At 42.8% G+C, this 13,720-nt stretch overlaps 1 protein-coding gene across 3 annotated transcripts in view; it reads left to right on the top strand.

Annotated features, from left to right (window-relative positions):
- The window catches only part of LOC115195527 (LIM zinc-binding domain-containing Nebulette), a 107,453-nt gene that overhangs the window by 32,471 nt on the left and 61,262 nt on the right, over window positions 1-13,720 (top strand). For 2 of the 3 annotated variants that reach the window (XM_029755464.1, XM_029755463.1), the window contains exons 3-4: window positions 3,760-3,844; window positions 10,448-10,555. In XM_029755464.1, the coding sequence (XP_029611324.1) occupies window positions 3,760-3,844; window positions 10,448-10,555 (193 nt within the window). Of the gene's footprint in view, window positions 1-3,759; window positions 3,845-10,447; window positions 10,556-11,439; window positions 11,936-13,720 lie in introns of those variants that run through there. The other variant, XM_029755443.1, reaches the window with a different exon arrangement.

Here is a 13,720-nt window from a genome sequence, read left to right as displayed (position 1 = left end):
GTGAGGTCAGTATACTGTACTCTAGTGAAGCTCTGTAATGTTAGTGTGAGGTCAGTATACTGGACTCTGGTGAAGCTCTTGACTAGTCATCTGACATTGCTCCCTTTGTTGTTCAGAGGATCTTATGAGAGGGGAAATGGTTCAATGGTTTATTCGAATCCCAGTTAGCTTTTGCCGAAACAGCAGCTATTCTTCCTGGGGTCCACACAAAAACATAAAACATGTCATATAGCAAAATACTGATACACTGATAGACAAGAACAGTAACACAAATTTAAAATACAACGAGATGACCATTTTAGCAAATGTTCTTTCTTACTCAGAACAACTTACAATGTACCCTTATCACACCCACAATCTTTGTTTAATGTCTAACCCATTGAGCCACATAGATAAGTTAATAGTCAGGGGCTTTCATTTGTACTTAGTGGTAGAATAATGCCCCAAATGGTTGCTTCCACAACGTCATTGTTAACAGACATCTATTCAAATTCCCTCTTCCATCCTAAAGCTGCTCGCTGCTCTCCATTTGGGAAATCTTATGAAAAGTGGCGACAAAGTGACAAAGCCTGTTTTGTTTCATTACAACACAAGTTAGCTCTTGCTAAGTGAGTGTTCTGTGCTGTCGTTAGGGTCATACTGAGGTCATACTGAGGGGTCTGGTATTTTAGACAGGTAGCAGGAAAACCCCACATTATGTACCGTGTAAGAAAGGAAAACCACAAAAGAAAGGTTGATGGGTAATATTGGCAGCAAAACTCTTTGAGAAAGATGGCAGGGAATGAGGCTGAAAGAGAATGGGAAGCAGAGGCCCTGAAACCACAAGAGCTCCAGTTTAGTGGATCCTCTCTGTTCTGAATGACAGCTCTCCAGCCTTTTAAGGAGTTGGTATTTTATCAATTGGACAGCCAGTTGAAGACTGGAGTAGGGAGTGTAGGCAGTGGGTCAGATTTGAACCCACCCCAGCACTGTTACGTGTGCGTTCTGAGGGCAGCGCCACTGATCGCTAGACCATTGAGACTATGTCGCTCTACTGTTTTTAGACCTGGGAAACCCGTCTGTAAAGAACCTGTGGGCACCAACCCCTTACTTTCAGTACCTCTCTTTACCCCTACATTTAGTGAGCGATGTTCCAGTACCTCTCTTTACCCCTACATTTAGTGAGCGATGTTCCAGTACCTCTCTTTACCCCTACATTTAGTGAGCGATGTTCCAGTACCTCTCTTTACCCCTACATTTAGTGAGCGATGTTCCAGTACCTCTCTTTACCCCTACATTTAGTGAGCGATGTTCCAGTACCTCTCTTTACCCCTACATTTAGTGAGCGATGTTCCAGTACCTCTCTTTACCCCTACATTTAGTGAGCGATGTTCCAGTACCTCTCTTTACCCCTACATTTAGTGAGCGATGTTCCAGTACCTCTCTTTACCCCTACATTTAGTGAGCGATGTTCCAGTACCTCTCTTTACCCCTACATTTAGTGAGCGATGTTCCAGTACCTCTCTTTACCCCTACATTTAGTGAGCGATGTTCCAGTACCTCTCTTTACCCCTACATTTAGTGAGCGATGTTCCAGTACCTCTCTTTACCCCTACATTTAGTGAGCGATGTTCCAGTACCTCTCTTTACCCCTACATTTAGTGAGCGATGTTCCAGTACCTCTCTTTACCCCTACATTTAGTGAGCGATGTTCCAGTACCTCTCTTTACCCCTACATTTAGTGAGCGATGTTCCAGTACCTCTCTTTACCCCTACATTTAGTGAGCGATGTTCCAGTACCTCTCTTTACCCCTACATTTAGTGAGCGATGTTCCAGTACCTCTCTTTACCCCTACATTTAGTGAGCGATGTTCCAGTACCTCTCTTTACCCCTACATTTAGTGAGCGATGTTCCAGTACCTCTCTTTACCCCTACATTTAGTGAGCGATGTTCCAGTACTTTGCATGTTCAACTTAAATAAGCCGCATTTTACCTTCCCGTTCACAAGCTTCATTCCAATACTTAAAATGTTTACACAAGTGTTTGCTTGGTGTTCTGCCAGACTGTTTTAAATAAGGGAAGTTAGACAGATGGGGCCTACAACAGTAGTAACAAGCATTCAGTGTGAAAAACCTGGTCCATGTAACCCCAATCTTGTGGTTATTGTTAAGAGAATGGTTGTTTACAATCTACCATTGTACGTTTTTGATGTCTTAGAACAAATATTATTTTAAGTTTATTTGTGGAAATCGCAAAACCTGCAGAAATATGAAAGAGAAATTAACCCAATATTATTCATACAATAAACTCATCAACATGTATACTCAACAACTTTAGCTACTACTAAGAGCTTTTCACACCACTGAGCGGAGCTGGCCTGGTTACGCATCCATCATAGCTGTTGGAACTGTGCTGAAAGAGATCTCCTCCATCTCTCTCGTTCAGGCTCTATCACTTTCTCAGTCATCTACAACAATCAACTGATCTCTCTCACTATCTGTCCCTCTCTCTCTCAGTACTCTGTCCATATCTCTCACTATCTGGCCCTCTCTCAGTACTTTGTCCATTTCACTCACTATCTGGCCCCTCTCTGTCTCTGTCTCTGTCTCTCTCTCTCTCTCTCTCTCTCTCTCTCTCTCTCTCTCTCTCAGTCCTCTGTCCATCTCTCACTATCTGGCCTTCTCTCTCTCTCAGTACTCTGTCCATCTCTCTGTTTTTGATGTTCTCTCTAGACTCCCATGTGTACAGTCTGGGACTTCTGCCAGCTCCCCCTGGCATCCTTAGTCACAGCCTGTGAGGGATGAAGTGTGGTCAACCACTTCATCCCTTCATCCCTCCATTCTTTCCTACCTCTGTCCCTCTATCCCTCCCAGGCAAACACATTCAAGGGCCCTTCATCCCCTTCCAGCACCCTCTCAAACACAGACACAGATCCAGCCTCCTATTTCCTCACTGGACATCAGAGGGATAGTTTAGGTGTGATTTCCATGAACCCTATCCAACCAAAGACTTTTACTTTATATTTTCATCATACATTAATTTAACAATAAGCTTTATTGAACCAATTTGCACTTTACTTGGACCAAACATGCAATCTTCAAGCTCAAGAAGACCAGTGTGTGTGTGTGTGTGTGTGTGTGTGTGTGTGTGTGTGTGTGTGTGTGTGTGTGTGTGTGTGTGTGTGTGTGTGTGTGTGTGTGTGTGCCAAAAGGCTGTGTGCAGAGCCTAGTATTTCCCAGGTAACAGTGATATGTTTGTTACCTTTGTTCGGGTCATTCAAAGTCTCCTTTTTCAATGTTGTCATCAGGTCATAGCTGAACTTTCCGCTTTTAGACTTTTCAATAGGCAATTGTTTTAGCAAGTATTGCCTGTGTCTGTTAAGTTGTATTCACGTTCTACATGTTCTACTCTCAGCATAGTGTATATCTGGGATTTTGGGGGATGTTTATTGGGAGCATTTTACTTGATGATTGTTCTTAAAAGTTGCCCATATGCCAATAGGACTCAGTTGTTGTAATTGTGGGTCTGAAAAGCTAGATCCTTTGTGAAAAACCAAAATGTAGGAGACAACCTTGCACTCAAATATACATGACACTTCAACTTTTGGAATCAATTAGCTGACTTCTTACTTTAATGTTAAGGACGGTAAACATGAAAATGTCTCCATTCTTTGCCATTAGATTATTAGAGAAAATAATGTGTGCAAAGGAGAGGAATCGTCTTCTCATAGCAGTAGTTCAATATTCACATATGTACCTCCCTACCCTCTCTCTCTCCAGGCACTACCCCAAGCAGTCCTTCACCATTGTGACTGACACCCCAGAGAACTTGAGACTGAGACATCAGAGTGAATTGCAGAGCCAGGTGAGATGGCCTTAAATTTTTGTGTATGTCGTCAAATTCACATCACTTTCAGGTGCTGGGCTGGAAAACACATCGTAATAATGAAGGAACTAGAGGATCCAAACTTCTATGTCGTTACAAAGGTGTAATATGTAGCCACACCAGTGAAACGCCACTCCCATGTTTTGCTCCTTTACTAGACCTCCCTTTCTGCCTGTATCTGGCTGTCAGATCCCTAACTTGCCTGTACTGGGACACACAGCCAGGGCCCATCTGTCAAAGAAACACAGACACACTGGGTGTCTGTCCACGTGCCAGTCCTTTGGCTCAGAACACAGCCAAAAGGAAGAGACAGGAACGTCAAAGAGAAGGAGGGAGGGAGAAGGAGGTGGGAGGGAGGGAGGGAGGGAGGGAGGGAGGGAGGAAGGAAGGAAGGAAGGAAGGAAGGAAGGAAGGAAGGAAGGAAGGAAGGAAGGAAGGAAGGAAGGAAGGAAGGAAGGAAGGAAGGAAGGAAGGAAGGAAGGAAGGAGGTCACAGGATCTGTCTGATTTAGTTTACCCTGAATCTCCAGTCTACAGAGAGCTGTATTGCTTTCATTCTGCAGTCATAAACACTGCGGATCATCTAAAGGCATCAATCATGTGCCTGGAGACACGGATAGCTTTATATGTATTCACAAGCAAGACTCTCAGTGATTCCTCTGTAATGATGAGCTTCTGACTATCAGAATCATCAAGGTACTCTCATCATCCTCTTCATACAGATTATGGGATTGTATAACTTTTATTAATCATCAGCAGCTTCCATTCCCCCACTCTCACATAGGCTCATGTATCCATAGCCACTGATCAAATGATGTACTCTATAACTACAGAACATTTGATTGTTAGTTACTTATGAGGTTTTTTATTCTTAGCCTCTTACAGTAGTGCGTGCATACATTTTTGTGTAGGTGGCCCCAGTGAGAATCGAACCTACAATCCTGATATTGTCATTGCCATGCAACTGAGCCACACACAATCACTTTACTGTATGTCAACATTCATCCAACTGTATCAGTGGATTAGGGTTTATTGCACACACACTAACAACCAGTGGATAGGAAAATACCATCTTGTCTCTGCTTCGCACACAAGCAATCCATTCTTTGGCCTGTTTTTTGGAGCACATTCTCAAAGGCGGTGGCGCGTCAGTAATTTGGTTATTTAAGCTTGAGGTAACTAATCTAAGGGGCCGAAAGGGCTCTGGCTCCACTGGAGATTTCCCTGATTAACCTATGGTTCTATTTACATGGCCCCAAAGAGATAGGATCAAGTGTTTAAAAAATAGTTGTTGGAGTATCTATTTTAACATTCCTACTCCTAATTTCAAACTACACCAGTAATTGTTTCTACCTGTTTCTTTTCGGTGCATCACAATCTTTTTTTAAAGTATTTTTTTAAGGAGAAAAGAATTCCGATCTCCTTAGGTATTTTTATTATTTTGATGACAGGATATGAGCAGAAGCAGGGAGACAAAGTAGAGGGAGCATGAGGCTAATGCGGGGATCGGTAGAGACTCTGAGCTAGAAAATGGTATCATACACTGCAGTTGAGGAACAATGGGAAAGTAATTCTGCTTTTGAAAGTTGCTACAATTTGAACCCCACTTTTGAGAAAATGGCCCTTGAATGTTTGGTACACCTACTGGAGAGCTCTTCTTTGTCTAAACCCAATCAATATCGTTCACACCCTCTTAAGCCTTAGCCCCACCCATCTCTTTAAGGATTTACATATGAGGCCATGTGCTAAACAGAGTGAGTAGTTTAGTAAACAACCAAAGATTAAGACTAAAGTGGTAAAAGTAGTAGCCTACAATAAGGAAAAACTCCAGGTAAAGATACAAGTCTAGTCCTTGGCCTATATCCTAATCTGACTTTGGTGCAAATCATGTTGTTCTTCACATTAACGTGTCTGGTAAACACACACTATATCAAGTAAAATTGAAATGTATTTGTCACATGCACAGGATACAGAAGGTGTAAATGGTACAGTGAAATGGTTACCTGCACAGTAGCAGTATCAAAAACAGGAAGTGCCTAGATAAAAATATAGTATAAATATTGTATAATTATTAGATGAAGCTTACCTGACACACTTGTCTAAATTGATGGGTCATGTGAAGAAAATGCTATAACCCCCCCCCCCCCCCCCAGCCACATCTAGCTAAGTGGATGGGTCACTACATGTTCATTAAATACAATAGATGGCTGTAATCACCCCCAGACACACCTGGCTATCTTGATGGGTCATGTAATCATCTGGCTAAGTAGAGTCTTTTGTTCAGAAATGTAGCAAGCTAGCGAAACAATAAACTGACATATTCCCACCTCATACTACTACCAATACAAACATTGTCATAGCTGTAGTATGAGTCTGTAGGTAGCTAAAGCTAACAAACTAGGTTCAATGTTAGCTAGCTAACATTAGGCTATAACTAGCAATGCAAATGGGATTTCTGATTTGAATAATATTGCTACACAGATCACACACGTGACTGTAGTTAGCGACCCAGAAAGCTAACGTTCGCTAGTTAGCTAACAGTATGCTTTAACTTGCAATGAAAATGACTTTCTGACAAAATTTGAAACCCGTATACATGGATACCCGTATACATGGATACCCGTATACATGGATAAACGCTCACGCAGACTGGAACCATTTAACTCTGTTTTGTTTGTAGCTACATCTTGTTTGGCCAGCGTTGTGTCAAGTCACTCAGGTTCACACTGACCGTGGCATGTGCAGAAAGTAGCCCATCACTTTTTCCAACTATCAATAGTGCCTGTGTAACCTATGGGAAATGGCTAGCTAGTTAGCGGTGGTGCGCGCTAATAGCGTTTCAATCGGGTGACGTCACTCACTCTGAGACCTGAAGTAGTTGTTCCCCTTGCACTGCAAGGGCCGTGGCTTTTGTGGCGCGATGAGTAACGATGCTTCGTGGGTGTCAGTTGTTGATGTGTGCACAGGGTCCCTGGTTCAAGCCCAGGTTGGGGCGAGGAGAGGGACGGAAGCTATATTGTTACACCTGCTAAATTCAGGGCATCAATGTTGTTGAGAAAAGTAGCAAAACATTTGTAGTTCTCGATGGCTAATGTTATATCTTTCAAAAACGGCACAGTAGAAAGGACTATCAACACATACTGAGCAGCTCAAGTTATAGACAGAAGTGTGCTACATGACAGACCAATCCAAACTCATCTCCCGGCATGTCCAACGCATCCATTATCTTAGCCAATCATGGCTAGCGGGAAGGTTCCTGTCTTTTTCCATGGCTAAACCAACTACGCATTTTAATAAAACAAATACATGTTTACGATCAAATGCCTCTCCTGTGAAGTAGTGATGTGCAACATACACCTAGTTTCCTGAAGCGAGTCACAACCTTAATTCGGTGACTAACATTTGGTGTGATATTTGCTGTAACTTGGGCCTACACTAGAAAATCAGACAGCCTGTTAAGTGAGGGTGGAGAGATGAAGTAGTATAGACGACATTGTCAGAACAAGTTGTCTTCTATGTCAGGGGGACAGTCATACTCACTCCCTCTAAACTAGGCTCTCTAGGTATGACTGTTAGCTTTTAGCCTGAAACTGGCTCACATCTGGGTCATTTCTAGACACAACATGTCAGCCTTTCTGGTGGAACGCCCCGCCCATGCCCTAGAGGAGTCGGTCAACAATGTCTGACTCTTATGTCACCTTTCACGCTTGATTTCCCTTGTTTTTTTTCTCCTTCTTCTCCTTTGTTGTAGCCCGAACAACAATGCAAACATACTGTACAAAATAGACCACATTTTGGGGCATGTCTGGCAACTGAACATTTTCAAAAAACGTACTATAAATCACCATTGTCTGAAGCTGTCATGTTTGGTAGCATGTTTTGGCAGCAGATTGTTGGTTCACTGAGGGACAGCTTTCCACTCAGTGGTCTCCAGAAGGAGTCAGGCTATGTCCCAGGCCAGGGAGAGGGGCATCTCTCACACACACACAAACACACACACACACACACACACACACACACACACACACACACACACACACACACACACACACACACACACACACACACACACACACACACACACACACACACATACACGCACACAAAATACAGATGTCTATCCAACACTCCAGTCTCTCACTGACAGAACTAGCTCTTGCACATTGAGTGTTCATCCTCATTTGTGTTTTGTCCTATGAGTGTGTGGTGGCATCGGTGCCTCCACTCCTGATGCACTTACAGCTTTTGTCTGTTAACTGGCCTGGGATAATCCTCCCTCTCTGTCCCCTCAGAGTGCTGTCCTAACTGGCTGAGTGACCCTGACACAGTCACTGAGATCATGTTGGCCCCTGCTCATTATTGTCTGGCGGCCAAGCACCCCGACAATGGCCGTGCAGTTTCTCCCTCTGTTACCAGATGGTCTGAGATGCTATGTGTCAGAGAAACCATGTGAGGTGGCCATGCCCCCCTCTATAATCAGCCCACAATTCTTTGCAAACCCAGTCGGTGATGCCTACTCATATCGATCCCTGTCCTCAAACCCAACTGAGGACATCCTCAGTGTAGAGCAACAGCCAGGTCTGTGTGTATTATTGCCGTCTCTCTCGGCACCAGCCATGGATGCTGTAATAAAAGGAACTGTTATTACCTGACAGTATAATTTACCATCAGAGATTTACTAGAGTAATTTACCCTGGTGTCTCTCTTTCTCTCTGTCTCTCTGGCGGTCAGTGTGAGTGAGGGACTGTGCTTATCGACTATAACGGAGGAGCAAAGCAATGCATTTCTCACCACATCCATTCTACTGTTGTTTACCACGTACAGCACCTGCCCTAGAGCCACAAATAAACACAAGCCTTTTTTACACCAATTGAGATGCTCTGTTAACGTATCTACCTGACTGTTTCCATCAAAGCACACTGGTACACTATGAAACGTCTGCATAATGGATCTATTATGTAATGTACATCTGTACATCACAGGAGGTTGGTGGCACCTTAATTGAGGAGGACAGGAATGGTATCAAATACATAAAACATATGGTTTGTGTTTGATGCCGCTCCATTCCAGCCATTATTATGAGCCGTCCTCTCCTCAGCAGCCTCCACGGCTGTACATCTCACACTTTTCAGTGAGTCACCCAGCAGAACCCAGAGCTGAGAAGACTGCTGGATTTAATTCATATGGTTCTTGATGTGTAACAGGGTGGCCAGCCCTAGCTCTTGGTGAGCTTCTAGCTACTTGTAGTAGGTATGCAGGCATTTTCTCTAGCCCTGCTGAGTATGCAAGCTTAGTGGAACGAACTGCCCCTCGTCCCAGCCATTCCCTTGTGCTGTCTGAGAATCTCAGCCAGTCCCTCAGCCAGAAACATGAATGTCTGGGATATTTATCAACCTGTGTTTTTCTAGCTTTAATTTGACATGCTAATGATATGAGTCATAAATCACAGGTTGAGCCTTACATAACAGTAGCAATAATAGACTATTAATACTGAAGGACAGAATATCGCCACTGATAGGCTACTTTGAGAGAAATCAGCTGAAACGTGTACATTAAAGCCTCTTGGGTAGACTGATAAATGAATAACCCATTCTGTCCATGAGGTTTACACTCTTCATTATTGTAGGCCTCAGTAGCCTAGCTCTGTCTGTTCGTGTTTGTATGATTTATACAGTAGGGTGTGAAATTATTGACACCCTTAATAATGATGAGTAATAATGATTCTATAAAATAAATAATTCAAATACTGAGCTATACTGTATGCACTTTTCTGTTGTTGAAATTATATTATTTTATACTAATACAATTGCTCAGAGAAAGAGATTTTGTTGAATATGTAATAATTTATGCCGATGACGTGGATGTCGATTAAAGCAGCAACTCTCTGATTCAGAGGGGTTGGGTTAAATGCGGAAGACACATTTCAGTTGAATGCATTCAGTTGTACAACAGACTAGGTATCCCCCTTTCCCTTTGCTTTTCTTTACAATCCTATATAGCTAGCAGTCTAGTGATGTATGAATTATTCCTAGTGTTCCCTTGACAAAGTATAATTATTCCACACAATAAGATAACGATCAGGTGATAACGATCATACTTTATGTAAGAGCTTATGTCACGATATGAGACTTCAAAGTGTTGGAGAATAATGCTCTCAAAACTCCAATAGTCAAAGATGAAGGTTTAATTCTAATTCTAATTTGCATTTACTATGTTCCCTACACAAAGCTATTGTATAGTGTGGGTATCTACAAGATGAACGGCTTTGAATCAAGAATCATTTTGTCGGAATTGTAGGGACTACAAAACAACTGTAATTTTAAATATTTTCAGAGATTAAATGGCACCAAGAAAACACCTAAACTAACCGGCTTATTTCCAAACAAAACACTTAATTTGATTTAGACCAGCCTCTTTTTACCCCGGTATCTTCAGTTCAAAACAGCAGGCTCTCTTTCCCATCACAACACTTGTCAGACTATTGTGTTGCAGCTTAGAACCACCGTCGAAAGGAAGGATTTTCAAATGGCAAAGTTTTACGACTAAGTCGTTTTTCAAATCTCATCGCTGTCTCTTGTTTCAGGTGAAATACAAAAAGGACTTTGAGGATAGCAAAGGCAGAGGCTTCAGCATTGTATCTGACACACCAGAGCAACAGAGACTGAGGAAGACACAGGAGCAGATCAGTAATGTATGCTTCTCTGTGGTCACTTCCTCTATATCCTCTGGTCTCCATGGTTACCCCTCCTTCCCCTCCTTCCTCTTCCTGTCCTTGTTACCTCATCACACCCCTGACCTTAGTGTGGGTGTCCTGTTTGTACTGTTGTGGGGAGTCTGTCAATGTTACGTAATGTGGAGGAATGGAGGAGAGGAAAGTGTGTGTGTGTGTGTGTGTGTGTGTGTGTGTGTGTGTGTGTGTGTGTGTGTGTGTGTGTGTGTGTGTGTGTGTGAGAGAGAGAGAGAGAGAAGTGGAGCGTGAAAGCTGGACGAGTGTGTGAATCAGAGGGTGCATTTTGGTCACTGAGCGAAATCACGGGTTTGCACAACACACAAACATACACACTCAACATACAGTATGCTCCTTTCTCTCTCTTTCTTCTCTTATCTGGTCTTATCAACTCCTTATCTCTCTTCTGTATGACAGACTACATTGAAATAATACACGTACAGAATGTCTACCTTTTCATAATGACACCCACACATGCACACACTACAGTACTGGTAAGTGCACGAGGGGCCTTCACACGGCCAGCCTCAGTTTATGTAGATGACATATAACAGTTAAGCGGTGCCAGTGAACATCCCTGTCCCAACCCCTCGACTCAAGAGTATGCTGAGACCAAATGTGCCACCAAACGAATTCAACACTCCTATCAGGTGAGAAATCTACCTCGGGTGCATCTCAATAGTCTAATTTGGCTTCCTCGTCTCGTTTCCCTTATCTGCTACATAAGACAGTGTGGGTGAATCCACATGGGGGATTCCTACTAGGGAGGTCCTGCTGTCAAGTGTTTTCAAATCAGTTCAAAGGAAAGGAGAAAAGGAAAGGACACTGCTTTAGACTGATGACATTGTCTCTTGTCTTGGGTCCCCATTAATACAACACACTAGGGGCTCTATTCAGTCCTTGGCGCTGAAGATCCGCTTCATAGCACGATTAACAATTAAAGGCAATGTTCCCACCATCGCTGAGACTTCACTCATGGTAAACGCTGCATATGTCAGGAATTACCTTTACATTTTAATGCAGGTCTTCCGCGATACTAAAGTGATACGGATTGAATCCAGCCCTTACTCTTCTAGATACTGCATGTTATGTGTTTAACTAATTCCTTGTACTATATTGATGAAATAAGGTCACTGATCAGTTAGGAACTCCCCTCACCTGGTTGTCTAGGTCTTAGAAACCAAAAACCAGCAGACACTCAGCCCTCCATGGAATGAGTTTGTCACCCCTGTTGTATGTGCTCTCACCATATCTGATTTTAGTGCCCGCAGGTCCTCCAGGGGGAGGATAGGGTTACGGGCGCCATCGTCCCAGATGTGGCACATTGACCCACTGCTGATCCAGGTAAGCGAGCCCCACTCACTGCCCAGGGCCAACTCGCCTGACCGTGTGATTGCATTATTCCGCTGTGTAAACCCACCCGGAGAGTATTACTGTGGATACATCTACCTCCTTCATTAACTAACACATCAGAGCACACGTGGAGGGCACTCTGAAACCAACGCTTGGTTCTGTTACCAGGAGGACACTGAAACCTATAGGAAATTCTTTGTTGTTCTGTTGTTTTTTACTCTAAAAAGTGCTATCAGATAGGAGCATATCAATGCTGCTAGTCTAATCCAAATACCAGTTTAATAAATATTTATTATACAACATCCATTAAATGCCTGTGTGTGTCATTTAGCACTTTTGGCAGGTTTTCAGGGCCTAAAACCAGCGTGCCAGAGCATGAGACATCTATCCTTCTGCTAATGCTACAATATCCTCAGGTTTAGCTGCTAATGCTAGTTAGTGGCTAATGCTACATTACCCTCAGGTTTAGCTGCTAAAGCTAGTTAGCAGCTAATGCTACAATATCATCAGGTTTAGCTGCTAAAGCTAGTTAGCAGCTAATGCTACAATATCCTTAGGTTTAGCTGCTAATGCTAGTTAGCAACTAATGCTACATTAGCCTCAGAACAACATGTACACGGTTGACTTGTATATGAATGCTATAGTACTGAGACAGGGTTGAATGCCTTCTGTTTCTGCATCATGGCTAGTATGACGCAAAGAATACAGAGCGGTGGCCCCCCAAAATACACATCCACTCCCCCACTTCTACCGCACTGGCCCAGAATCCTCTGGTGTGGTTTTCAACCACATCTGGGTTGTTACGGGCTCTTTTTAGCTGCACCACGCCTACCAGTCTTACCCTGTTATCAAATCCCAAACAACATGGAAAAACATGCATGGGGTTATTTATACAAACAGTCTTCCCATATGCATCAGCAACTTCATCATACATACAGTTGAAGTCAGAGGTTTTATGAAGAAAATATATGCTGTGTAATATATGCATTTTCAGATCATATGTACTGTAGATTTTAATGTATGTGTTCTTGAAAAAGATATACAGTTGAAGTCGGAAGTTTACATACACTTAGCTTGGAGTCATTAAAACCACTCCACAAATTTCTTGTTAACAAACTATAGTTTTGGCAAGTCGGTGAGGACATCTACTTTGTGCATAACACAAGTCATTTTTCCAACAATTGTTTACAGACAGATTATTTCACTTATAATTCACTGTATCACAATTCCAGTGGGTCAGAAGTTTACATACACTAAGTTGACTGTGCCTTTAACCAGCTTGGAAAATTCCAGAAAATGATGTCATGGCTTTAGAAGCTTCTGATAGGCTAATTGATATCATTTGAGTCAATTGGAGGTGTACCTGTGGATGTATTTCAAGGCCTACCTTCAAACTCAGTGCCTCTTTGTTTGACATCATGGTTAAATCAAAAGAAATCAGCCAAGACCTTTGAAAAAAACTGTAGACATCCACAAGTCTGGTTCATCCTTGGGAGCAATTTTCAAGCACCTGAAGGTACCACGTTCATCTGTACAAACAATAGTACGCAAGTATAATCACCATGGGACCATGCAGCCGTCATACCGCTCAGGAAGGAGACGCGTTCTGTCTCCTAGAGATGAATGTACTTTGGTGCGAATAGTGCAAGTCAATCCCAGAACAACAGCAAAGGACCTTGTGAAGATGCTGGAGGAAACAGGTACAAAAGTATCTATATCCACAGTACAACGAGTCCTATATTGACATAACCTGAAAGGCCCCTCAGCAAGGAAGAA

This window comes from Salmo trutta, chromosome 6 (genome assembly GCF_901001165.1).
Source record: "Salmo trutta chromosome 6, fSalTru1.1, whole genome shotgun sequence".
Taxonomy (NCBI): Eukaryota; Metazoa; Chordata; class Actinopteri; order Salmoniformes; family Salmonidae; genus Salmo; species Salmo trutta.
This window is presented reverse-complemented; position numbering and strand designations above follow the sequence as displayed.